Raw genomic sequence first — 27,194 nt, 5'->3', positions numbered from 1 at the left:
TACTGAGGGAAAAATCAAAATCCTATATAGTTTGTGCGGCTATGAGAGGAAGTAATTTTTTCAGAAATCTTCAAAAGATCAAGAAAACCAAAGGATAAGATAACTACTTCAAATACAATTTAAATATATATATATATATATATATATATATATATATATATATATATATATATATATATATATATATATATATATATATATATATATAATGAAATTTTTACAATGACATAATTCTGATTAATACTCCATAACAACCGACATAAATAAATAAATAAATAAATAAATAAATAAATAAATAAATAAATAAATAAATAAGAAGAGGAAGATCTGCGACGAGATAAGAAAATAAAGCTCTTAAAAAGCATGCGTTGGTGTGTGTGTAAGCAAGTGTGTTCCCCCCAGCCTCCCTCTACTAAAGTGTCTGCTTCAAGGCTGTCGGAAATATAAGTGTCAATAGATGTAGCGTTAAACACCGACGCTAAATAATGATATTTTTCCGAAGCAGAACTAACTGGTTAATAATCTATTAAAAACACAAAGATGTATATGGAAGTTAATACTAGAGTTTACACCTGAGGTCTGTTTGCTCATATGAATAAAAGTTGTATTGGAACGCCGTTCACCCTGACAGTTTTTACTGAGGGAATAGCCCATAATCCCATATAGCTTGTGCGGCTACGAGAGAAAATATTTTTGTCAGTAAAAGGTCAAGAAAACTTAAGGGTAAGAGAATTACTTCAAATACCATTAAAAAATTAAACAAAATGTCTTTCTAAAATAAGATTTCCGATTCATACTCCATTACAGAAGGTGGCGGTAATATACCTGTATGCTCTTTCTCAACAGCCATTAAAAAAAAAAGAATAACAAAAGGAAGATTTGCGACGAGACAAGTAAAATAAAAGGAAATCTTATGAATAAGCAAAATTTAGAAAGCATGTGTTGATGTATATCTAAGCATGTATTCACACCAACCTCACTCTACTAAAGCGGACTTACTTTTAACTTCACACTAAATCTATTATGGTGCAATAGACAGGAGAGGTTACACAATTTTCCTGCAGCATGGCATGAACCAGAATAAAATAAAACAAACAAAATAATCAAGCATCTATTTGCTAATGCATTATACACTGCAGATGTACTGATCATAAATTGAATGCAGAAAGGCATTATAGTCAAAGTATTGCCACTTTTACTTCCGGAGATTAGACCACATGTTTTACTCTCCATAGCATCACAATAGGAGCATAACAATCTGCTGTCGCACACGTGTCACTTTATCGCTTATAATACCATTTAAAGAAGACACTCCTTCATTATTAATACTGATGAAACTGCTCATTTGTTGTTAAGCAAACTCACCAAGTTCTCTCATGTTATTATAGCAGAACATATTAGTTCAGAAGCTGTAAAACTTCATTACAATTACTGTGTTTACTTGATTCTGTTTATGTTTTTAAGAGCAAAATGAAAACCATTTGTTTAAGAACGCATTTTAATTCTACTAGATTACAGCTGTTTTTTATAACACGGAGTATTAGGGCAAGGCTATAGATTTTTTCTTTTATTTTGAGAATAAAGTTGTAAAATAAAGTAAGAGCAAAATTATAACTTAACATAATGTTCGACATTCCTCATTTTAGGCAAGAAAGTGTTTCTTATAGGAGTTTTTATAAAATACTACTTGTTTCTAGTAATTTTAGGACATTTTTCTCTTAATTTTATGACTTTATTCTCTTATTTTTATGACTTATTCTTGTAATTGTATTACTTTATTCTCGTTGCAACTTTATTCTCTTAATTTTACGACTTTATTCTTGTAATTTTATGAATTTATTCTCGTTGCAACTTTATTCTCTTCATTTTATGACTTTATTCTTGTAATTTTGGATTTATTCTCATTGCAAATTTATTAACTTAATTTTACGACTTTATTCTAGTAATTTTACGACTTTATTCTCTTAGTATTAAGACTTTATTCTCGTAATTTTATGACTATTGTCGTTTTGACTTTTTTCTCGTAATATTGCGACTTTATTCTAATAATTTTAAGAATTAATTCTCATAATGTTACGACTTTATTCTTGAAATAGAAAAAAAAAATCTAGTTGGTCCTAATTCTCCATCCTAGTTTTATGACCATGTCTTTTGTGAGTTTAAATGTATTTTTATTTTTATTGTAATTTTGTAAAGTACTTTGTGACGTCTATGTCTGTGAAAGATGCTATATAAATAAACATTACTTACTTACTTACACTTGGTATGTCATAATAGTGATAACTAACCATAGCCAACTAAAACTATAGAGTTCTCACTATCCGGAAAACTTTGCTATGTTTGATCTGATGTTTTGTAAATAATCCTAATTTAATTGATATAGTTTCTAAATTTTCTTTGTTTCCTTTTTTAATTATTAATTTCTTCAACAGGTCTTTATAATGTCTGCCGACAGTGAAGCATTTGAAAGAGTAAAATCTGTCCTTTTGTCAGCTCATAAAAGCACCACATCAGATGAGAAGGTCAGCTTCTACAACTGCTGGGCAGAAAACTATGATCGGGTGAGAAAACAGACATTGGACGGGTGCTTTTTCTCTCTCTTTTATGTTCCAAGAATAACAGCACTCCTTAAATAAATCTGTAGCTTCTTTAAAATTCTACATTCAATGCAAAATGTCAAGTGTTAACAAATCATCCAAACATTGTCATGCATACTGTTTTTCAAATTTCCCTTGGTGGTAGTCTTGTTATTTTTCTGCAGGCCGTTATAAATGAAAGCTATAATTTATTTCTGTAAGCAGATGTTTTATATTTGTAGCTATACTCCTTTGTTTAATCTTTTTTTGGAATGTCTGCTGATGCATTCTGTATTTTTTATTTTTGACTTTTAAAAGGAGAAGACCTTTACAACATAAATGACTCAGGAAAATTGTAATTTATGTAAGATTTGCTGAATAGTCTGTTTTCAAAACAAGTTTTTTAAAAGTTTTTCAAAAGTGCTTTACAATGTCAAGCAGTGTTCATCATTTATACACACTGCTGGTCGGGCAGGCAGGAGGTTGGCACCAGGGAGTCCAAGACAACAGACGAGGGTGAGGGTCCAGATAATCAGACGAGAAGCTGGGGGGGAGAGAACAGGCAGGTTTAGGAGAGGGAACCAACTTGGCTTAGTCAAAACTAGACGTGAGCGGACAAAAGGCCTGAGAGTGTTTACCACTAGGAGTTAGACAACAATCTGACATGTTAATGAACTTTGTTCTCCGCTAAGCTTTATGTGTTTCTACCAATGTTGCAATGATATCAGAATCAGGCAGGACCCCGATACTGCACTAAAATGGTTGTATCGGTATTGGCAAGTACCAACAAATAGGGCACCTATACCATTTTGAGAGCCAAAAGTTTATTCAGCTATTGCCATCCATTCCAGGTAGGCAATAAAAAGTTCTACTGGATTCACTTTGTATTAGTCTTTTTCCTGCTTCACAAAGGTGACAGCTTGGCAGCTTGACAAAGCCATGATGGCAATTATTTTACATCCAAGTAGTATGCAGTTCTTCATATACACACACATCAATTTCAAACAGATGGTATCGGCCAATACTGCACAGCCAGGTATCGGGTATCAGTATCGGGGGCAAAAAATGGCATCAGCACAACACTAGTTGCTACTATCTTTTTTTTTTTTTTTTAAGGATGTGGCTGTTTTGGAGTACAGTGCACCAAGTGTGGCAGCAAAGTGCATTGCAACCCATTTCAGCGGTGTAAGAGAAGCAGCAGTTGTGTTGGATGTGGCATGTGGTACAGGACTGGTGGCCAAACAAGTAAGTAGTTGCAACACTGATCTGTTAGAATGAGATATAAAGAAATTAAGTAGACTTTAGTAAACTATTTTGTTAGAAGGAAAAGTTTGAAAAAAAGACTAGAGTATCTTGGTTGTTGAGGCAATTATCAGCTCAACCTGAACATTAATATTTGCTTATTTGGAGACCAAAATTAAATCTGCATTAAATAACTGTTGATAGGGAAAGAGCTGCAGGTTAGAGGAACGCTCTCATCTTTTGCAAGATAAAAATAGCCCATTTTATCAACTCATTAAAGGGAAACACCTTCGACAGCACTGAATGTTGAATTAAATCAAAAGCTTTTAGATTAAAGTGTGTAACACTGAATTTACATTGCGTCTATCTCCCCTCTGGTGCAAAGCTCAACAGTGCTCGAACAATCCTGTGCAGATAGCTCCATAAAAGCCAAATCGACTTTATTTATGATGCACTCTTTATAACAGCGGACGCAGACCAAACATGCTGGAAAAAGGAAAGAGCAATTACAATAAATAGATTATCTATATATTTGGGAGTTAAACCAAAGCAACTGATTATGGGAGATTTTAAAACAATTGAAACTGCTTCACTTTAACTTTTTTAGTATAAAAACCACTTCAGGAGTTATATTCTGCAATGGATAATCACGGCGAGTGCAGATAAGCTTTAGTTGTTTCTGATTTTAATGCATTTAAGTTTGTTTTCTTTTTTATCATGTTTTGATTACCTCGGTCAACATATGCAAATTATTCTAATGTGTTTCTAATATACACAGAATTTTATTTGTAACTTAAGAAATATGTTGAAATCCGTAAGATAATTTAGAAAGTACTCGAGTTGAGGGGGAATGAGCGGGGATGTCATCCCCCTTCTTAAAAAAAATCTTAAATATCGTCCTCCTTCTTAAATAGCCATCCCCCATACCATCCCCTGTGACATTATATTACTGAATGTGTAATATTTCCACCATATTTTAACAGTAAAAGCAATAATATTGCCTTTTCAACATTTGGCAATGTGTTGGCTAAGGAGTAGCCTGAGCAAAATAAATAAAATCAAAGAAGTGTCGTACCATGACTATGAAGCTGATCCCAGTGGGAAATTAGTCCTCTGCATTTGTCCCTAACTATGTAGGGGCAGTTATAGCCATGTCAGTCCAGGGACTGACTGCAGTTCTACTGTAAGATGCCTTGGACAAGGTCAATGACCGGCGTACCTGACATGTAACAACCGCACCATGCATATGTCTTTAGGTTAAGAGACTATATTAATTAGGCTGTTTGCTTTCAAAAAAGAAAGAAATCCACCAGCCCCCCTTTTTAACAACTAGACTACTGGATATAGTTAATCTTAAGTGATTTGTTTAAAAAATTAAAATGTGATTGCATAGACTTCTGTTGGTGTGGCTTGATATCTGTAGAAGGCTTTGTTATGTTCAATTGCACTAGCTGACCATATGCCTTACTAGCAGACTGTGCAGAGCCTTTGAAAATGCTCTTTTTTTTTTTTTTTTTTTTTTTACATTTCGTGAGGAGTTTGCAGCGGAACAGAGAAGGATACACTATAATTTGGGTGTTAATGGATAATTACACCTTTCTCTTTTTGGTTACATTCTTCACTCCAGTAAATTTTCCTCTTTTTTTCTCCTCTTTTTATTTTTTTATTTTATTTTTCAGGGGTATAATGCCAAATAAATGAGAATAACTAATTTTATGAACGTTTATGACAGCTTTAAAACCTGCCTTGTAAACAGTAGTTTATCAAGTTTTCATACAATGAATTCCATAAGTGTCTCCACCACTTTTGAAATGTAGTAAGTATATCCAATTTTATTATTTGTTTATTAATGTTCTTCTTGATAGGAAGTTATTTGTTGGAGATCCCTTTATTTGAACATATTTTCAGCAAATATCAAAACATTTAGAATGAAGATTTTTCCTTTTTTAGGACAGTTACTTATACCAGTATGACCAATACACAAATATGTCTTTGTTAATCAGATGAAAAATCTTGGTTTTGGAAATTTTGTGGGGGTGGATGGAAGCAAGGCCATGCTGGACAAGGCGAGAGAGAGTGGGTTGTACCAGGACTTGAAGAGTTGCCTGCTTGGAGAGGAGCCTCTACCCAAACAGTGGGGTATAAACCTAAATCCGGTCATATCGTTAATCTCTGTGACCTATAGAAGGATCCCTACTTCCACTGCTTTCAGCTGATTTATATGTTAATTATTTTCCGATGTTTAAAAACACTTAAATGTAAGCATGAAAGTCTGAAACAGGGACAATGTCCTTTTAAGCTAAAACCGTCTCTTTTCTCACCTCCAGCAGATAGATTTGATGTGGTTGTGATTGTCGGAGCATTAAGTGTTGGTCAGGTCCCCTTTGATGTCATAAGAGACCTCTGCAATGTAACCAGACCAGGTCAGAGCTTTGTTTTCTTTCTTTCTTATTCAAGTGGTTATATATAAATACCAATGTTAACATGCTATTGCTCAGTTTACATTAGGTAAGACAAACCATGCTGCACTTTACTGCACCGTTTCATTCTTCCACTAGGTGGCTGTATTTGCATGACAACAAGAAGTAACCATCATAACCTGAAATACAAAGCTTCCCTGGAGAGAGAGATGAGGCAGATGGAGGAAGAAGAGCTCTGGACTTGTGTAGAGATCACGGATGTCGACAACTGGGAGAGAGCTGTATCTGAGCAAGAGGAGGGCTACATATCTGGAGCTGTGTACCTCTATAAAAAACTAGAACATTAAAGGTATAGTGGAGGATTTTCACAAATTTTTGGAAAGACCAGCCCTCTCCACTTAGAAAAAAAATGCATATGCACAACCCTGGACCCACTCCCAAGAGGGAACGCCTATTAAACGTGTGCAAGAGCATGTACGAGCTCATTTCTCCTTGTAAAAGCTCTGTTTAAAAGTTGCTGTTTGCATCACTCATTCAAGCTTACTTTCCAATTGCAATTTTTCCACTATGTCAGACTCACCACAGTGTTATGCAGAGAATTACCTGCCTGTCGAGAATTACCTCCCTTCTCGCAAACTGATGAGAAAATGGATTTAAATAAGAATGAAAAGGGAACTTTTAAACATATTCTTAATATTTTTATATTTCTTATGCATGGATGCCCTAGAATTGTTTTTGGTGGACAGATAAATGCCAAGAGATTCCTGCCTGTCGAGAATTACCTCCCCTGTTGCAGGAGAGTGCATCACCCTAAACTCTTACACACTGATGAGAAATCAGATTGAAATATACCGTAGATGAAAAGGGGAACTTTCAAACTTTTCTAAATGTTTTGCCAGAAATTATATAGAATGTTGTTGATATCTGAAGCAGCAACTGCTATCACTGAGCACAGAGTATATTCATTGAATACTGACTGTAGCACATCTAATAAAAATCATTTTAATTTGACTTTATCCATTCACCAAAACTAAATATTAGGGCATCCGTGCATGAGAAAAATTTAAACATTAAGAATTAATTTCAATCCGTTTTCTCAGAGGGTTAGGTGAGAATGGGGACGAGCATGTAGGATGGCCTTAAGTAAAAATATCACCAGAATAATTGACAATTAGGAGGACCACTTAATTTTATGATGCACCCGGAAAACGAACATCCACTACCAGTGGCGCCCAAAGTACTGTTGAACAGGGGGTGCTGTGACAATCTGTTTTATTTTTTGGTTGTTTTTTTTTTTGGGACAAAAGACCTATGAGCCCATTGGCCTATTTAAAATACAATCAAATTAAATAAGTAAATAGGTAGAGATTCACTACTTTGTTGTCATTGTTATGTTTCTTTCCATAACTTAACTATATAGAATTAACAGAACCTCAGTGGAACATGACTTTGTTTTTATTCAACATATTTCCCAGAACACAATAAGATCAATGTGCTGATACCATATTTGGTGTTTCCACATAAAATAGTACCATTGAATAATATATTGTTTTATCCCATACATAACAGTTCCTCCCATCCAGCTTTGACGAACCAAAAATATACTTAGCAAAATGTGGTAATCCAATAACCTGGCTCAAACAGAAACATAACATCTCTTTAGATATTTGCAGCACAAAAACAGTTATCTACTCTTAACATTTAAATTGCTTCTGTTATAAAGGAACAGATGATCTACAAATTCAGTCTCTGAGGTGCTCTGCGATTTCCCTCAGGATAACGTCTACTTGTTCGACCAGAGTCTATGGTGTTCTGTGTGGAAGGTTCAGCTGTTGTCACACTGGTGGATTGACCCGAACCCTGAACCCCAGGAGATGTGGCAAAAGTAAACTCTTCTGAATCTCGAAATGTAGATGTGTCCTCAGGTTGCTCCAGATTTTTGTGAGTCTCCTCATCTAGGATCTGAGCTATGCCAGATTGAGTTATCTCCAACATTTAGATTGTATGTCAGAGGTCCTGTCTGTGACAGAATTGTGCCAGACTGCCATGGTGAGAACTTTTTGTCCAATGTTAAAAGATCTGGTTTTGTTCCCTCTTGTTTCCACCGGAAAAGGCTGTTGGTCCTCAACATTCTTCCGAATGTCAGGTTTCAACAGATCCAAACGAGATCTCCGATTTCTTCCCATGAAAAGCATTGCAGGCGTTTGTCCAGTTGTTGCATGAACAGTGTTTCTGTAAGCCAATAAAAAGTTGTCGATTTCAGTTGCAGAGGTCTCCCCTCTGTCCGGCTGGCTTTAATGGACCTCTTGAATGACTGAATGAACTGTTCAGCTTGTCCATGCGTTGCAGGGTGATACAGGGCTGAAGTGATATGTCGTACACCGTTGTTCTTAAGAAAACACTGGAACTCTTCTCTAGTGAACTGACGACCATTGTCACTGAAAAGCTGATGAAGCAGGCCTGTGCGGGCAAAAGTGACCTAAGGGCATTGATTGTGCTGGCTGTTGTTTCATGCTTTACAGGAAAAAAATTCTTGCCACTTTTAGTGAGCATCCACCACAATCAAGAACATTTGGTCCATAAATGGTCCAGCATAGTCTATGTGGATGCGTTGCCAGGGGGTGGATGGCCCTCCCACCTGTGCACAAGTGCTGGTTGGGGCTGGCGCAGTGTCTGCGGGCAACCAATGCAGGACTTAGCCATGTCCTCTATTTCACAGTCAATGCCTGGCCACCAAACATAGCTCCTAGCAAGACCTTTCATCTTAACCACCCCCAAATGTCCATCATGAAGTGAATTCAGCACCCTTTTACGTAGTAGGGGCGGTATTAAGACACAGGTTCCCCATATTACACATCATTGGCAAACTGATAGCTGGTCTTTGCGGCTGAAGTATGCAGAGAACTGAGTGTCAATGGAACATGGCCAGCCATTCACAGTAAAATCGTACACTTTGGACAAGATTGTGTCCCGACTTGTTTCTCTTTTTACCTAAGCACTTGTCACAGGTTCCATTTGTGAAATGTGAAACACAGTTTCTGGATCAGTAGTTTCTTTAGTGGTTTAAAGTTTGTGGAAGGCGTGAAAGTCCATCTGCGTTTCTGTGCAGTTTTGTCCCTTTAAATTCAATGTTGTAGGTGTGTGAGCCAAGGAACAAAGCCCATCGCTGTAACCGTACTGCAGCCATGGTTGGCACACCTCTCTGAGGGTTAAAGATGGACACCAGTGGTCGGTGGTCTGTGACCAGGGTGAAGTGTCTTCTGTATAAATATTAATTGAACTTCTTCACTCCACACACTAGATTTAGTGCTTCTCTGTCTATTTGAGCATAATTACGCTCTGCTGCATTCAGGGACCTTGAGGCAAAAGCAATTTGTCGTTCCACTCCATCAGGCATTCCATGAGATAGCACAGCATAGATGCCGCATGGAGATGCATCACATGCAAGGCGAAGAGAAATATTTGAGTCAAAGTGTGTTAGCACCTCATCTGATGTAATGAGCTGCTTAGCACTATTAAATTATTTTTCAGTCTTTTGTCCAGTTCCACTTGACATTTTGTTGCAACAGTGCATATAGCGGGTACAGAGCTGTTGACAGGTTCGGTAGAAACTTGTGATAATAATTAATTAAGCCTAAAAATGAGCACAATTCACTGACAGTTTTAGGCTCTGGTGCCTTCAAGACTGCTTCAACTTTGTCTTTGGTTTTGTGGAGTCCATACTTGTCAATGCGATGTCCACCATACTCAATGGCATCTTTAAAGAACTCACACTTTTTCCTGTTTGCTCTCAGTCCATATTTTTCTAACCTTGCCAGGACAGCTGCTAGGTTAGCTAAATGTGTTTCTTCATCAACACCTGTGACAATAATGTCATCCAGAAAACATTGTGTTCCTGGAACGCCCTCTATAACCTGATCCATGGCCTGATGCCACACTGCAGGAGCACTGGCGATACCAAATACCAGTCCGTTGTATTGAAATAGGCCTTTGTGAGTATTTATCACTAGATATTTCTTGGTTGCCTCTTCCACTTCCATCTGTAGGTAAGCTTGGGCAAGGTCGATTTTTGAAAAGTGTTTGCCACCCGCCACTGCAGTGAATATGTCTTCTGTCCACGGAAGTGGGTACTGATCTACGCAGAGTACTGGGTTCATTGAAACCTTAAAATCACCACAGATTCTCACGCTGTCACCTGTTTTCTTGCTCACTGACACTATTGCCCAGTCTGACCATTCCACCTTCGTGAGTATTCCTTGCTCTTCCAAGTGTTGCAGCTCTGCTTCAACTTTAAGCCATATAGCATATGGTACAGGACGAGCCTTGTGAAATCTGGCTTTTGCATCATCAGCCAGTATAATCTGTGCTCTAATATTTTTCAGATTGCAAATTCCTTCTTTGAACACAGGAGCATGTTCCTCAATTATTTGTTTCAGTCTTTCCTCCACAGAACTCTCATGGATTTTATTTCTTTCCAGTTGAGTTGGAAGTGCTTCCACCAGTCTCGTCCAAATAATGGGACACCTCCATTTTTCAGAACATAAAGTTCAAGGTTGCATTTGTTTTTCTCATATTCCACTTTCAATTTTATTTTTCCCAAGGGACTTATTCTTTCACCTGTGTATGTTTTTAGTTTCACTGAGGTGTGCTTTAATTTCAGATTTGGGAACTTCTCTCTGTAATCATCATATGAGATCAGTGAAAGGGCTGACCCAGTATCCAGTTCCATCTGTAAAATAACCCCTTGTACTTTAGTAGTGAGCGATATAGCATCTTTATATTTCTCCTTGCTTGTATTGTATAAAGCTCAAGGCATGCCAAATGCTCCTGAGAAGAAGCTGATTCTGTCTCATTTAATTTATGCAGCTTCCTGTCTTTGTTCCATGTTTTGTTTTTCTTAAATTGTTTTGATCTGCACATTTTCTGTATATGCCCCTTTTTGTTGCACTGGAGACATTCTTTATCCTTAAACCAGCAATTAGCAGCATTATGTGATTTTTTGCCGCATCTTTAACAGGTCTGTAATTTATCCTTAGGCTGTGCACGCATTTTTTTGACAGAACACGGCTCCGTGAATTTTCCCTGAAGCTCTCCTGCATCTTTTGCTGCAGTTTCCATTGATATAGAGGAATCGTTTCTGTGTGCTTTCATTATGCAGCCCGCAGACAAAACGGTCTCTCAGCGAATCTGACAGCCCCTCCCCGAACTGACAGTGCTCCGACAGCCGCAGAAGCTCCGCGATGTACTCCAAAGTGGACTTGGTTTTTAACTGATTCCGTTTATAAAACCTGAATCGTTCGGCTATGACAAGGGGCTTTGGTTGGAAGTGTTTTTGGTGAACCTCTGTGATCTCCTTAAAACTTTTGCCTGCTGCTTTGTCTGGTGTAATGAGGCAGCGCAGCAAGTTATACGTTTTCGCCCCCATTACGCTCAGTAACACAACAACTTTCCTCTCATCCTCTACTTTGTTAGCCAGGCAGTACTGTTTAACTCGCTTCACGTATGTTGTCCAGTCCTCTGTGCCGTTTTCACAACTGTTCATTTGTCCAACGCATCACAACATTTTTCGTGTGGTGCTCGTTACTCATTTTCTCTCTGTAGGTCGTTAGTTAGCAAGCCACATTAGTGTCCAGAAGGATGATTTTTTTTCTCCTTTTCTTATCTTTCTGTCACTTCCAATAGGCTTTCCCCCTCTCTGTCGTTACATGCACATCGGGGATCCGTTTAAACCTCGTTGCCAGTTTTTTCTTTCCAAAACGTAACTATATAGAATTAACAGAACCTCAGTGGAACGTGACTTTGTTTTTATTCAACATATTTCCCAGAACATAGTGAGATCAATGCGCTGGTACCATATTCCGTGTTCTTCCACATAGAACACAAAATAGTACCATTGAATATATTGTTTTATCACATACATAACAGTCATATACACTTCAGTGCACGCAACCAGAGTCCGTATCACACAGACATCTCAGTTGAATATATGTACTATTAACTAAACTTCACAATAACACTATAACAACGTATATTTGGTCAGCTTGCCTGAACCTGACTCGCTCTGTTTATGTCACACGTGACTCTGTTAGTTTTAAAATCCTTTTACGCAAACCACAAAGAAATAGTATTATTATACTATTTAAATGTTATTGAACAGTTCTCCACATCCATTAAACAAAGAATACAAGATCAAATAACACTCTGAAATACTATGGTTGCATTAAACTGTACAAATAGATATGAAAGTGCGCGGTAGCATCACGCTCTTACTTTCAGCTACAGGCAGGGTGCCCTGCCTAACAGGTGCTGAAATGTTCAGATGCGCTCTGAGGTCATGGAGATAAAGTCTCTCATAAGTGGATGCCCCCTATAAACATGGGAAAAAATAAATCCTGTGAATTTTGAAACTGTCATTATTTATCTATATTATGTTTTAAACATTTTTTCATTTATATTTTGAAATTCAAAATAGTTAAAATAAATATGACTGTTGGTTTGATGATCTCTATTTAATGTATTTTCAATTCTCAATTCAAAATGTCTGCAGTAGCATTGCTCCAGACATTTGGAATTAAGAAATCTTTCTGGAAGGAAATCAAAACATTTTCAAAGTTGGAAAACAAATTCCAGTGGTTTTATTTTGATTTTTTTTTCTTAATATTTCTGAATTGTTAGATAAAAATTTAAACAGAAAATATATTTCATTACGATCATCAAAGGGGGAACAGATTGTATCAGGCGGCTAAAATATATGATTCGCCTCTCATAACTCTGGCAAATGATCAAATGTCACCAAATCCACAGGATTTGTTGTTAATGAAGAGAGGAATAAACACAGCTAAAGACTTGCAGGTGAATTAATTTCTTCCCATGTGATGGAGGGGGAACTGATTATTCCAGGCAGCTAAAATATCCATTGTCTCCTCTCCTCCTCCCATATCTTTGGGAAATAAAGAGCAAGTTTTTCCAGAATCTCAAAAACTGTATATGTGTGATAGCATGTAATATACTATACATGTCCTTAATATATATAATATAATATTTTACATTAGAACGGGATTTACCAGAAAGTCTACACTCCCATCGTTGCAGGAACTCTTAATATTTGGTGCCCTGCTATCAGCCAGTTTCCATTATCTTATATCAGCAATGCAAAATTATAAATACACTCTACGTTTTGGAAAACTGTGTTTAGTGACTGACTTTTATTTTATTTTTATTCAGGCTTAACTGACAAAAGTTGGAAAAAGAGTAATTCTCTTGGCGTAAACGGCTTAAAAGGACCATTGTCTATTTATTTATTTTACAATTTTGTAAACAACAGCTGCTGATTAAACTGGATGTTAAACCGTGACATGATTATAGGAGTTGTTTTTGGTGAGAAAACAATCAGAACCGCTGTGAAAATGGTCCCATCCGCCATGTCCGCCTCTCTGGCTTCAAATGCGCTAGGCCGACCCAAGGGGAACAGAATTTAATACAACACCAGGACAAAGAACGTCTGGAAGTCAGTCAGAGCTTCACATCCCTCGGACATCAGTTTTCTGTTTAGCAACAGCTAGTGGTGACAACTTCCTCTTCTGTACGTGAATGCTACAGGCTGCTTTCCTGCCGATGCTGCCACTATGTGGTTAATTCCAGTATGGCATATTTTACTCAGATTAGCTCAGAAACAAGATCCGTGCCTCTTGGGGAAACATCCGGGGATGTAGTCGCAGCATTTCAGCGGACAGGATAAATAAATGGTAGCGCGTGCGGATGACGTTATACACACTGCGCTTTGTTTACAAAATATAGAAATATAAAAAAAATAAACGTGGACGTCTGGGGGACAGTGATTCACATTCATCAGGGGGGCCCAACCTTTTTTAAAGGCACACTATGCAACATTTTTCAGTTAATTAATGTGTTCCATAACGTTATGGATGATTAAATGATTCATTTCAGGTTGAACAAAGGTATTCTCGGCCGCCCTGGTGGTCTGTGGGGGAAATACCGCACTTGCAATTGCAGGAGCACCGACCCGCACCCACAGGCTCAGAAGTCTCGCGAGAGTCAGTCTTGCTTTAAGGCGAGAACTGCTACACGCCCCCCAGTTAAAAGCATTCTCGTTGCTAGCACAGTGGCGATCTTTGTGCAGTTATGCTACGTTCACATCGGACGCAGCAAAATCGCGTCTGCTGCTTCATTTTTGCTGCTTGTACCAGTTAGTTCTGACGCGCGGCTGAAGCAGCTTTGCTGCTCTGGCTGCGCGGTGCAAAAGTGTGTCTGACGCGCGTTGGGCGGAGCTTCACTATCCTTTCTCTGCCTTGCAGCTATATTTGCTGTGATCAGTGGGAATAAAGTAGTTTTAATATGTGTTTAAGTGAGAAAATACACCTGAAAACGTAATCAGTGCCGTCAGTTCATTCAGATTATTATCCTGCCTTCAATATTTTTCTGTCGGAGCCGCTCAGACCCCCACATACCAGCGGTGCGCCGACAGTAGGGATCCCTTCATCAGCAGCCTCTGGCCGGGTCGCCTCCTCACGGTTCACCGTGGCAGCTGGTAGGTGTTTTTCATCTAAATAATCCAAGCTGCATATTCTGCCGGCAGATTTCTGCATTTTAAGTTAATTTAGGCGTCAATAAACTGTTTAAGAGGAGTGATCATCAGCGCTGTGTCTCTCTCCCTGCGTCAGATATATATATATATATCTATATAAATATAGATATATATATATATATATATATATATTTAGGGAAGTCCACTATTTCAGAATGATAAACTTCACTGGGTATTGGCATTGGCATCACCAGGAAAACAGATAAAAATAGGAAAATACTAAGTACAAACTATGTATACAGAATGGGTTGTTGACTGTTTCAGGAACTCTTTATTTTCGGGCAAAAGTTCCAAAAATCTTTCAAAGAATCTGCCAAGGCTCAGCCACATGTCGTCGGTGTGCAGCAGCCCCTGCGTCAGATGCTTAAACGCGCCCGATGCGCTGCTTCAGCTGCTCAGACGTGCTGCGCCTGCTGCTCAAAACGCGCCGCGGGACCTTTTGCTGCGCCTTGACGCGCGTCAACCATTGACTTTGCATGTAAACTCGCTGCTTCTGTCGCGCCAGCTACGTCAAGTGTGAACGCAGCATTAGTCATTTGTTGCGTTCGCATGTCTGCTAAACTCAAAACAACCGCGCCTGGCTTGACGGAGAAACCAGGAGAACAGCTGTGCATATTTACGACAGTGCACTTTTACTTTCGCCCTCTGGGGGGAGCCTCGCTGGAAAATCAACACCGGTTGCATAGTGTACCTTTAAACCAAGATCTACTGTTGAAGTTGATGGCATGCCGAGATCTACCAAGCCAAACACAAGGGATGGGCAGCATGTTTTTTATTTGCACAGGTGGAGAATAAACAGTAAGTCCAACAAACGAGGAAATTATCAATTGTGTCATAAAATAGGTTGCAAAAACAGAACCTAACACTCTGATAAGAACTTCACACCATATCTCTCTCTCACACACTCATCAGACACAACAAAACTACAGAAAAGAGCAGTCAAGATCTCCTGACAAAGGCTGTGCAGTCAAAAAATCTAAATAAACCAATTGATACACACACACAGTCCAGTAGAGATGAAAAAAAAAAAAACGTTAGAACTGTAAAATTACAGTCATATATTTGAATCAATCTTTGAGCTCGGTGCAGAGTTTCTCCGAACTCTGGTCAGCCGGAACTGGAAGACGGGGGGAAGACAGACTATTAGATTGTGTTGCGACTCACGTTTCCAGAGAAGTGGAGAATCCTTGACTCCAATCTGTGTGTTGGTCATCCAGAGTTTGTCTGATTCGGTGGAGGGCAGAGCAGGGTTCACCCAGAACTCGGACGGTGAAGATTGATGCAGACGCTGGTTGCCACTCAGTTTTCCTGTGGTACTTGAACGGTTTGTGGTGAAGATGATGTCCTTACTCAGTGAGTGATATCAACGATCTCAAAGTTGGCTGAATCTAAACCTCAGTTGATCCCTCCTGGGAGAGGCGGTCCGAAAAGGTTCAGTTTGCCAGAAGGCTTCCTGCCAAAAGGCAAAGAAAAAACAAAGTTAAATCTCAGGGAGACAAGCTGTCAGTCAAACTCAATGAGATCTCAGCTTGGCTAGAGTACAAAAACTCGCAATACAAAAACCCAGATTAGACTCGGTATAAACAAAGCTTGGCTAGAGTACCCCAAACTGGCAAACACTCTGGCGTCGAGGTAGTGGCAACCAGCAGCTTAAGAGCAGTCCGGTGATGAGGTAACCGTCCGCAGGTGTGTGAGGAGGCGGACCAGAACCAGGCGCTTCCTGGTGGTGGAAGGGAGAACAACACGAAGACAAGACAAACAGACAAACACAAAAACTGGAGTCCTGAAAATATACATATTTATATATATTTATATATTTTTATATATATATATATATATATATATATATATATATATATATATATATATATATATATATATATATATATTTAGGGAAGTCCACTATTTCAGAATGATAAACTTCACTGGGTATTGGCATTGGCAGAGAAACTGGCAGATGGATTAAAATTCACCAGGAAAACAGATAAAAATAGGAAAATACTAAGTACAAACTATTTATGCAGAATGGGTTGTTGACTGTTTCAGGAACTCTTTATTTTCGGGCAAAAGTTCCAAAAATCTTTCAAAGAATCTGCCAAGGCTCAGCCACATGTCGTCGGTGTGCAGTAGCAGATTAGTGTGGTCTGCACCTGTCTCCTCGAGCTGTGCATGGAATAAACGCCTCTGAAAACTCCTGGCCCGAACAGAGCAAGCGATCTTCATCACAACGTCCATGATGTGCTTCATATTTAAAATATTGCCACACAGCTGTGGTTGATGAATGATGCAGTGATAGCTCCAAAAATCCAGGAAAGTTTCAGACAGCTTGAACAGAGCAACGAATCCAGCAGTGCGCCCAACCATAGACGGAGCCCCATCAGTTGTGATAGATGTCATTATCTCATCATCTCTGCAGATTCCTCTTTGCACTTTAGAGTCCCTGGTAACGACCTAGCAACTGTGGCAAAAAATGCCCAGCAATCACCATGCATAAAAAAAGGTTCCCTGCATACTTTTTACTTTTCATTTTATTATTATGAAAATACACATTGGCCTCTCGTGATCAATGATTTGATTAGTGTTTTTTAAAACTTTTTTTGTCATAGCCATAAATAGATCTACATTGTGAAACTATACAACTACATTGTGCGATCAACTGAAAGTCAGCCCACAATCGACTGGTAGATCGACTGGTTTGGCACCCCTGACCTACATGTTATGAATGCCGGGGTACTGTAAAGAATAAATTATGAACAGTTTAATTTGTGCCTTCAACTCGTTGCCCATAGGAAGACTAGGAAGACATTACTTGGATAATACAAAACCGAATATCTTCGGAAGAGCTCCAAATGACAAAACTAATATGGTTGAGTAGAACATGATGTAATAATGTAAAATCAAGGCGCCTATGTAATAAGTATGTTCCCCTTTATAATAACCTTTCCACCCTCCAATGACTCTTCCACCTCTACCGGCCAAGGCCTCCACAAACTGGAACCTCTGACCACCCTCCAACTAAGGCTGCTAGTTCAAGTAAGAACAGTGCACCAGTCTTCTGCATTTTTCCCCACCAACTATGATCTCACCTTACTCTCCTTACGTGCAGTCGCACCTGGATTCCTGGCTGCAGGACCCATCAAGCTGAGATAACCCTGTTTCTGTTTTTTTTTAAGTGAAAAATAAACTTTCAAACTTTTACTATCTATCTGTGAGGGTTTCTGTATGTGGGCAAGAAGTATTAGACCCATCATGACAACCTGGTTTTATTCTTTCGCAAGTTCACTTTTCAACAAGTGATGAATGTTAGCACGAGTATGGCCATGGTTTGATGAAAAATCAGACAGAGGATTCACACTTGGGATTTCTTGTACAAAAAGTATGACCTTGCAAGGCATTGTCATGTAAACATGAAAAGCTAATATGCAAGTATGCAAGATATTTTTATTTCTTTCCAGAGCAGTTAGCTTTGAGAGCAATTGGGTTTGGGTTTGTGATGTTCAGATTAATACCTTGAGGGTTCCGGTTTGAGCTCAGAGAGAGGAGCTGTTGGGTCCAGAGAAGGTTTGTTTCAGCAGAGTCCAGTAACTGCTTCAGCGTCTTACTTCTGATGAGGGCGCAGACCTTGGCTTTGGGTTTCCAGCTCTTAATCCAGAGCTGCATGGGAAATCCAGAGAAGAGTCTTCGGGTTTGGCTCAGAGGGCAGGCTCGGCAGTCTAAGCTCATCCAGAGCTCACAGAGAAAAACAGGTTTCCTGGAAACAGAGACACAAAAGGATTAGAATCCTAGCAGGACTTAGAGGGCAATAAAAGATTTCTCAGAAGGTTCTTAGGCCCAGGTGCTAACCAACTAGATTCAACACTGCGGCATCGAGGCAAGGTCTGAAGACAGACTGTGGATCCTCTGATGATGAAACGAGCCACAGGTACGTCGAAGGCTCGGCTCAGCGGACTCTGCTGGAGGAAGGTGGTACTTCTCCAGCTCCCAACAAGTTATATTACATGAAATGCAACAGATTGAACTATGGCCACTTTTAGCGAAAAAACTAGCCAAGAGATTCCACAATTTTTAGGCATATTAGCAGCTGAATCGACGGATGGTGGAAAACACTTTGGAGAAAATATCTTTAAAACAGGAGCTTTATCTTGGTTGATGGTATTTGGGCCTTCTTCAGTGTGTGGACATTGGACCTGAAATTATAATGGTTAGACAAAGGATGGTTTATTCCAGCTCTGGTTAAATTTTTGTGATGGATGAAATGTTAACAATGATAAATCAAGCTGGGACGACAAGCCAATTTTCAACCATACTTTGAAATGCCACTTGATCAATGCCATTTAACTGTACTTTTTATTTTATGATGCTCACCTGCACATTGCACTGGAATTGACTATGCCACTTTGAATGTGTACAGTACAGGCTGCTACTGTTGTAAGCTAGCTTATTACTTGTTGTTGAAAACAAATACATATTACCCTTTTGGGACTATAATGTGTTTTCTGATGCTATCCAGCCATCAGTCTGTGGATAACTTTCCATGTCTTAGGAATGGTTGATTAAAGATAAAAGGATTGTCAATTATTGGTCAGATTTGCCATTTCATCACATAGGTTGGATAATCCACCGAAATATTCCACCAACAGTTGTTGGTGCTGGTCAGTTGTACAACTGAATATCCTGCAGTTGAATCAAATTTCAAAGAATTTCATAAGGTATTCATCTTTAAAGAAACTGTAAAGCCAAAATCATTTGATGGTGGTGTTTTTGCATGATTTGAGCCAGAGATTCTGCGACGACCAGGGTTAATAACATTCTGCCACAACCGACTCAGTGTTGGAACAGACACAGCACTTACATAGAAATGGATACACAAGCACTGGTCCAGAACTACACTGGAAATGAGAGAAAAACTCAAGGTAAGTAACAATAGCAGCTGCTTTAGAGCCATGATCCAGAGAACAAGCACAGCTCCGCAGATGAGATATCAGCTACAATTCAAGTGTTTGAGTTCACAAAGTACAGTGCACTTTACACATGACATTTTGTGGCTCTGTCGCATTTGGTAAAAAGCAGGGCAAATAAATTAGCGTTGATAAGTTGTGTTTTGCTGCAATATGAACAAACAGTTGTAGTTAGTTGTTAGTTGGTTAGTTGTAGATGGCTGAGATGGACCAACTCAGAAACATGAAGGCTAGATGATATTTCTCCATGAGGTTCTTAAAGATGTTTCACAAGAAGACTGAACATCATGAAAAGCTAAGTGTGGATGCTTAGTTAAAAGGGACTGCTGGGATTTTAACGATGGATCTGCTGTTTACATGAAAGGCACTTTTACCAACTAAGCAAAAGCGCCATTTGCATATAGAAGCAGAAATGTTTTTGAATCAAAAAAATCGTTTAGCGAAAAAAGATGCAAACAAATTAGATGCTTAGTAAACTTGTCAGCCAGATTTACATGACAAAAGGTGAGGCACTGCTGGGATTTGAACCCAGGATCTCCTGTTTACAAGACAGGCACTTTGACCAACTAAGCAACAGCGCCATTTGCATATAGAAACCAAAATGTTTTAGGAGCAAAAAATTGCATAGCAATAAAAGATGCCAAAAATTAGATTGCTAGTAAATTTGTCAGCCAGATTTACATGACAAAATGGCAGGCACTGCTGGGATTTGAACCCAGGATCTCCTGTTTACTAGACAGGCACTTTGACCAACTAAGCCACAGCGCCTAAACTTGCAATGAATGTGCTGACCCCTCAAAAAATTCATACAAGACACTTGGAAATGTCTTGTATAGTAACAATGCTAGCGGTCAAATTCATATTTTCCGCTACGAGGCACAGATGAATTTTTAGATACGATCTTTTCCCTTGAACAGTCAGATGCTTATACATCCTGACATAACTGTGTAATATAGCGACCATTTTGACTTGTCATTCTCTTAAAGAAATGTACTTTAATGATCCAGCCACAGCTCAGGTCGATACCGAGCCAAAGCATCAAAAAATTAGATGTCTTTACTTGTTTACCTATGAAAAGTTAGCTCAGCAATATGAGACAAAAATAAATTGCTACCAGCTGTACTCAAGAGTTAGTTGAATCAAATTTCAAAGAATTTCATAAGGTATTCATCTTTAAAGAAACTGTAAAGCCAAAATCATTTGATGGTGGTGTTTTTGCATGATTTGAGCCAGAGATTCTGCGACGACCAGGGTTAATAACATTCTGCCACAACCGACTCAGTGTTGGAACAGACACAGCACTTACATAGAAATGGATACACAAGCACTGGTCCAGAACTACACTGGAAATGAGAGAAAAACTCAAGGTAAGTAACAATAGCAGCTGCTTTAGAGCCATGATCCAGAGAACAAGCACAGCTCCGCAGATGAGATATCAGCTACAATTCAAGTGTTTGAGTTCCCAAAGTACAGTGCACTTTACACATGACATTTTGTGGCTCTGTCGCATTTGGTAAAAAGCAGGGCAAATAAATTAGCGTTGATAAGTTGTGTTTTGCTGCAATATGAACAAACAGTTGTAGTTAGTTGTTAGTTGGTTAGTTGTAGATGGCTGAGATGGACCAACTCAGAAACATGAAGGCTAGATGATATTTCTCCATGAGGTTCTTAAAGATGTTTCACAAGAAGACTGAACATCATGAAAAGCTAAGTGTGGATGCTTAGTTAAAAGGGACTGCTGGGATTTTAACGATGGATCTGCTGTTTACATGAAAGGCACTTTTACCAACTAAGCAAAAGCGCCATTTGCATATAGAAGCAGAAGTGTTTTTGAATCAAAAAAATCGTTTAGCAAAAAAAGATGCAAACAAATTAGATGCTTAGTAAACTTGTCAGCCAGATTTACATGAGAAAAGGTGAGGCATTGCTGGGATTTGAACCCAGGATCTCCTGTTTACGAGACAGACACTTTGACCAACTAAGCAACAGTGCCTTTCGCATTGAGAAATTGAAATGTTTTCAAACCGAAAAATCGTGTAGCAAAAAAAGATGAGAAAATAATCAATGATTATTAAAGTTATCAGCCAGACGTACATGACAAAATAGCAGGCACTGCTGGGATTTGAACCCAGGATCTCCTGTTTACAAGACAGGCACTTTGACCAACTAAGCAACAGCGCCATTTGCATATAGAAACCAAAATGTTTTAGGAGCAAAAAATTGCATAGCAATAAAAGATGCCAAAAATTAGATTGCTAGTAAATTTGTCAGCCAGATTTACATGACAAAATGGCAGGCACTGCTGGGATTTGAACCCAGGATCTCCTGTTTACTAGACAGGCACTTTGACCAACTAAGCCACAGCGCCTAAACTTGCAATGAATGTGCTGACCCCTCAAAAAATTCATACAAGACACTTGGAAATGTCTTGTATAGTAACAATGCTAGCGGTCAAATTCATATTTTCCGCTACGAGGCACAGATGAATTTTTAGATACGATCTTTTCCCTTGAACAGTCAGATGCTTATACATCCTGACATAACTGTGTAATATAGCGACCATTTTGACTTGTCATTCTCTTAAAGAAATGTACTTTAATGATCCAGCCACAGCTCAGGTCGATACCGAGCCAAAGCATCAAAAAATTAGATGTCTTTACTTGTTTACCTATGAAAAGTTAGCTCAGCAATATGAGACAAAAATAAATTGCTACCAGCTGTACTCAAGAGTTAGTTGAATCAAATTTCAAAGAATTTCATAAGGTATTCATCTTTAAAGAAACTGTAAAGCCAAAATCATTTGATGGTGGTGTTTTTGCATGATTTGAGCCAGAGATTCTGCGACGACCAGGGTTAATAACATTCTGCCACAACCGACTCAGTGTTGGAACAGACACAGCACTTACATAGAAATGGATACACAAGCACTGGTCCAGAACTACACTGGAAATGAGAGAAAAACTCAAGGTAAGTAACAATAGCAGCTGCTTTAGAGCCATGATCCAGAGAACAAGCACAGCTCCGCAGATGAGATATCAGCTACAATTCAAGTGTTTGAGTTCACAAAGTACAGTGCACTTTACACATGACATTTTGTGGCTCTGTCGCATTTGGTAAAAAGCAGGGCAAATAAATTAGCGTTGATAAGTTGTGTTTTGCTGCAATATGAACAAACAGTTGTAGTTAGTTGTTAGTTGGTTAGTTGTAGATGGCTGAGATGGACCAACTCAGAAACATGAAGGCTAGATGATATTTCTCCATGAGGTTCTTAAAGATGTTTCACAAGAAGACTGAACATCATGAAAAGCTAAGTGTGGATGCTTAGTTAAAAGGGACTGCTGGGATTTTAACGATGGATCTGCTGTTTACATGAAAGGCACTTTTACCAACTAAGCAAAAGCGCCATTTGCATATAGAAGCAGAAATGTTTTTGAATCAAAAAAATCGTTTAGCGAAAAAAGATGCAAACAAATTAGATGCTTAGTAAACTTGTCAGCCAGATTTACATGACAAAAGGTGAGGCACTGCTGGGATTTGAACCCAGGATCTCCTGTTTACAAGACAGGCACTTTGACCAACTAAGCAACAGCGCCATTTGCATATAGAAACCAAAATGTTTTAGGACCAAAAAATTGCATAGCAATAAAAGATGCCAAAAATTAGATTGCTAGTAAATTTGTCAGCCAGATTTACATGACAAAATGGCAGGCACTGCTGGGATTTGAACCCAGGATCTCCTGTTTACTAGACAGGCACTTTGACCAACTAAGCCACAGCGCCTAAACTTGCAATGAATGTGCTGACCCCTCAAAAAATTCATACAAGACACTTGGAAATGTCTTGTATAGTAACAATGCTAGCGGTCAAATTCATATTTTCCGCTACGAGGCACAGATGAATTTTTAGATACGATCTTTTCCCTTGAACAGTCAGATGCTTATACATCCTGACATAACTGTGTAATATAGCGACCATTTTGACTTGTCATTCTCTTAAAGAAATGTACTTTAATGATCCAGCCACAGCTCAGGTCGATACCGAGCCAAAGCATCAAAAAATTAGATGTCTTTACTTGTTTACCTATGAAAAGTTAGCTCAGCAATATGAGACAAAAATAAATTGCTACCAGCTGTACTCAAGAGTTAGTTGAATCAAATTTCAAAGAATTTCATAAGGTATTCATCTTTAAAGAAACTGTAAAGCCAAAATCATTTGATGGTGGTGTTTTTGCATGATTTGAGCCAGAGATTCTGCGACGACCAGGGTTAATAACATTCTGCCACAACCGACTCAGTGTTGGAACAGACACAGCACTTACATAGAAATGGATACACAAGCACTGGTCCAGAACTACACTGGAAATGAGAGAAAAACTCAAGGTAAGTAACAATAGCAGCTGCTTTAGAGCCATGATCCAGAGAACAAGCACAGCTCCGCAGATGAGATATCAGCTACAATTCAAGTGTTTGAGTTCCCAAAGTACAGTGCACTTTACACATGACATTTTGTGGCTCTGTCGCATTTGGTAAAAAGCAGGGCAAATAAATTAGCGTTGATAAGTTGTGTTTTGCTGCAATATGAACAAACAGTTGTAGTTAGTTGTTAGTTGGTTAGTTGTAGATGGCTGAGATGGACCAACTCAGAAACATGAAGGCTAGATGATATTTCTCCATGAGGTTCTTAAAGATGTTTCACAAGAAGACTGAACATCATGAAAAGCTAAGTGTGGATGCTTAGTTAAAAGGGACTGCTGGGATTTTAACGATGGATCTGCTGTTTACATGAAAGGCACTTTTACCAACTAAGCAAAAGCGCCATTTGCATATAGAAGCAGAAGTGTTTTTGAATCAAAAAAATCGTTTAGCGAAAAAAGATGCAAACAAATTAGATGCTTAGTAAACTTGTCAGCCAGATTTACATGACAAAAGGTGAGGCACTGCTGGGATTTGAACCCAGGATCTCCTGTTTACGAGACAGACACTTTGACCAACTAAGCAACAGCGCCATTTGCATATAGAAACCAAAATGTTTTAGGACCAAAAAATTGCATAGCAATAAAAGATGCCAAAAATTAGATTGCTAGTAAATTTGTCAGCCAGATTTACATGACAAAATGGCAGGCACTGCTGGGATTTGAACCCAGGATCTCCTGTTTACTAGACAGGCACTTTGACCAACTAAGCCACAGCGCCTAAACTTGCAATGAATGTGCTGACCCCTCAAAAAATTCATACAAGACACTTGGAAATGTCTTGTATAGTAACAATGCTAGCGGTCAAATTCATATTTTCCGCTACGAGGCACAGATGAATTTTTAGATACGATCTTTTCCCTTGAACAGTCAGATGCTTATACATCCTGACATAACTGTGTAATATAGCCAGAGACGGGGACTCGAGTTTGTGACTCGTACTCCAGTCGCACTTAAGTCGCATATTTAATGACTTCAGACTCGACTTAGACTTGCATTTGAAGGACTTCAGACTCGACTGAGACTCGTGATTTCCGACTTGTTAACAATATTTTATTCCAGTGTAAAAACACTTATTCAAGTGTTTTTTGTTTTACTAACTTGACTGATCGCCACTTGCCTTACCCGCACACAGAAGAGGTAAAAAAAAAAGTAGCACTTGTGGCCAGTATGGCCCCACACTCAGTCGTTGACACAAGGGGGAGCAAACAACTCAAAGACCCAAACCAGGAAGCACTCAAGTTCAAGTGTTTTATTTATACAAAAAGCCACAGCAAAAGTGGCATAATAAAACAGTCATTTTCTTCTCCTGATAAAACCTAAAATTCAAGAGTTTTCCTTAAAAATCAAAGGGCTGGAAGTTGGGCTCCGCTTGTTATGCTGCTTCTGGTGCGAGTGATCGGCCTGCAGCACCCACTGACTGATCCACAGCTGACTCAGCGGCCCTCCGGCACTGTTCCACTTCCTGGCGTGCCACACCCCTTTCCAGACCGATCCAGCTAAAAAGAGAAGCAAGGAGAATGCCAGCATCCACGCGCCAAAACCCGGTCGGAAGATATATTCCTGTTTATGCTTTAAGCGAGGGGGAGCGCTACTTACAGGCGAGGTTCCTCCTCTGCCCAAATACTCCTTACTGGGCCATCTGTGCACCCTCCTGGCGCACGGATCCCGCCTGCATCTCCCCCGGCAGCGCGTCCGTCTCTGTCACCTGCAGATTCCGTTCTCCTTCTCCTTTCCTTCAGACGCCTTTTATGTCGGCTTTAATCAGCTCTTGCTCACACCTGAGCGCAACAATTACGCAGCGCAATTAATGCACTCTGCCTCCTCAGACAACTACTTCAGTCCAGTGCGCATGGATTGTCACAAGGGAAAAACAAACCAAAACAACCCAACATGCAGGAAAAATTCAAAAGTCTAAAATAAAGGAAAACAATCATTTAAAAAGAAACATCAAAACATGCAAAGCTCAAGAAGAAAATACAAAGAAAAACAAATCATATCTTCCTCTCCAAACATGCAAAGCATAAAACTAACATTTAAATTAAAGAAAAACATAAATCATATTTTTCCCTGTGCAACACACTGACGTCACTGACGCAACAGTACGTGACATATATGCCCGTGCGCATGCATGCATGCAACCCATACAGATATGGAAGCGATGATTACCCCCCTTGTTTCGGTGCCACCGTTCATAATAACCTTTGGCTACAAAAACTTTACATAAGCCGGGAATAAAAGAGCAGCAAACTGCAGCTTCTTTAGAAAAAAATACACAATGCTTGGTCCACCACATCTAATTTTATCAGCCACAGTGCAGTGCAGGTGTACAGCCAGGGACATCACAGACATAAGGCAATAATTCAGGACCTTATTATTTCATGCAACCTCCCCTTGTCTTTGATTGACAAGCCCATCTTTAAAAGCTTCATGGCAGTGGTAGAGGAGAAATATGTTTTGAATAATGTTGTAAATTGGCACTAAATAAATAAACTGAATTGAATTGAAAATACTGCCCGCCAAGTCATTAAGTTACAAAAAGTTATTGCCACAATCTTTCTTTTATAAAAGTATTGTTATTGTCCTGCTATTTGTTTAGGGTTTTTCTTTATCTCTTGTAGTTGCTAACCTCATATGTATTAATAAAAGGCAGGATTGTGATTGTTTTTTTTTTCCCACAGTCCTCATTTTCACTTAAAAATAAAAGAGCAGACATTTACTGCTGTTGGGATCTGGAGAAGTTCCACCTTTCTCCAGCAGAGTTCGCCGTGGATCCTCCTGAGCTGAGCCTTCGACACACCTGAGGCGCATCTCATCATCAGGAGGATCCTCCAGTATATAACCGGCCTTCAGACCTTGCCTCAACGCCGCAGTGTTTATCCAGTTTGGTTAGCACCTGAGCCTAGCATCTTCTGAGAACCT

General features: G+C 39.0%; 1 protein-coding gene and 9 non-coding genes across 13 annotated transcripts; 1 reads left to right on the top strand and 9 right to left on the bottom strand.

The window, feature by feature from the left end:
- The first annotated feature begins 576 nt into the window (after positions 1 to 576).
- Positions 577 to 7,599, top strand: mettl27 (methyltransferase like 27). Of its 4 annotated transcripts, none has more exons than XM_038288468.1 (7): positions 637 to 723; positions 847 to 893; positions 2,433 to 2,561; positions 3,693 to 3,821; positions 5,822 to 5,957; positions 6,146 to 6,241; positions 6,377 to 7,599. In XM_038288468.1, exons 3-7 carry the CDS (start codon positions 2,442 to 2,444, stop codon positions 6,583 to 6,585), a joined length of 690 nt encoding a protein of 229 aa, XP_038144396.1. In that variant the 5' UTR covers positions 637 to 723; positions 847 to 893; positions 2,433 to 2,441; the 3' UTR covers positions 6,586 to 7,599. The 4 variants fall into 4 exon arrangements, with proteins under 4 accessions (XP_038144399.1, XP_038144395.1, XP_038144396.1 ...); XM_038288469.1 differs by having other exon boundaries at positions 672 to 723; positions 847 to 905; XM_038288471.1 differs by lacking the exon at positions 847 to 893 and having other exon boundaries at positions 577 to 723; positions 6,149 to 6,241.
- Positions 7,600 to 20,308: 12,709 nt separating this feature from the next.
- On the bottom strand, positions 20,309 to 20,382 carry trnat-ugu. The gene has a single exon. It is a non-coding gene; the product is annotated as a tRNA-Thr (tRNA).
- Positions 20,383 to 20,495: 113 nt separating this feature from the next.
- On the bottom strand, positions 20,496 to 20,569 carry trnat-agu. Its single transcript has one exon. It is a non-coding gene; the product is annotated as a tRNA-Thr (tRNA).
- Positions 20,570 to 21,720: 1,151 nt separating this feature from the next.
- On the bottom strand, positions 21,721 to 21,794 carry trnat-cgu. The gene has a single exon. It is a non-coding gene; the product is annotated as a tRNA-Thr (tRNA).
- A 114-nt stretch (positions 21,795 to 21,908) lies between these two features.
- On the bottom strand, positions 21,909 to 21,982 carry trnat-ugu. The gene has a single exon. It is a non-coding gene; the product is annotated as a tRNA-Thr (tRNA).
- A 113-nt stretch (positions 21,983 to 22,095) lies between these two features.
- Positions 22,096 to 22,169, bottom strand: trnat-agu. The gene has a single exon. It is a non-coding gene; the product is annotated as a tRNA-Thr (tRNA).
- A 1,151-nt stretch (positions 22,170 to 23,320) lies between these two features.
- On the bottom strand, positions 23,321 to 23,394 carry trnat-ugu. Its single transcript has one exon. It is a non-coding gene; the product is annotated as a tRNA-Thr (tRNA).
- A 113-nt stretch (positions 23,395 to 23,507) lies between these two features.
- Positions 23,508 to 23,581, bottom strand: trnat-agu. The gene has a single exon. It is a non-coding gene; the product is annotated as a tRNA-Thr (tRNA).
- A 1,151-nt stretch (positions 23,582 to 24,732) lies between these two features.
- Positions 24,733 to 24,806, bottom strand: trnat-cgu. The gene has a single exon. It is a non-coding gene; the product is annotated as a tRNA-Thr (tRNA).
- Positions 24,807 to 24,919: 113 nt separating this feature from the next.
- On the bottom strand, positions 24,920 to 24,993 carry trnat-agu. The gene has a single exon. It is a non-coding gene; the product is annotated as a tRNA-Thr (tRNA).
- Positions 24,994 to 27,194: the final 2,201 nt, after the last annotated feature.

This window comes from Cyprinodon tularosa, unplaced genomic scaffold (genome assembly GCF_016077235.1).
Source record: "Cyprinodon tularosa strain WSP-4 unplaced genomic scaffold, ASM1607723v1 ctg256, whole genome shotgun sequence".
Taxonomy (NCBI): Eukaryota; Metazoa; Chordata; class Actinopteri; order Cyprinodontiformes; family Cyprinodontidae; genus Cyprinodon; species Cyprinodon tularosa.
The sequence above is the reverse complement of the archived record's forward strand: the minus strand, read 5'-3'. Positions and strand labels throughout refer to the sequence as shown.

Coding starts and splice junctions, on each gene's coding strand:
- mettl27 (XM_038288467.1), top strand. CDS start 2,442: ATGTCTGCCGACAGTGAAGCATTTGAAAGAGTAAAATCTGTCCTTTTG. Junction 5,958..6,145: donor GCCTCTACCCAAACAGTGGG/GTATAAACCTAA, acceptor TCTCACCTCCAG/CAGATAGATTTGATGTGGTT. Junction 6,242..6,376: donor CTGCAATGTAACCAGACCAG/GTCAGAGCTTTG, acceptor TTCTTCCACTAG/GTGGCTGTATTTGCATGACA.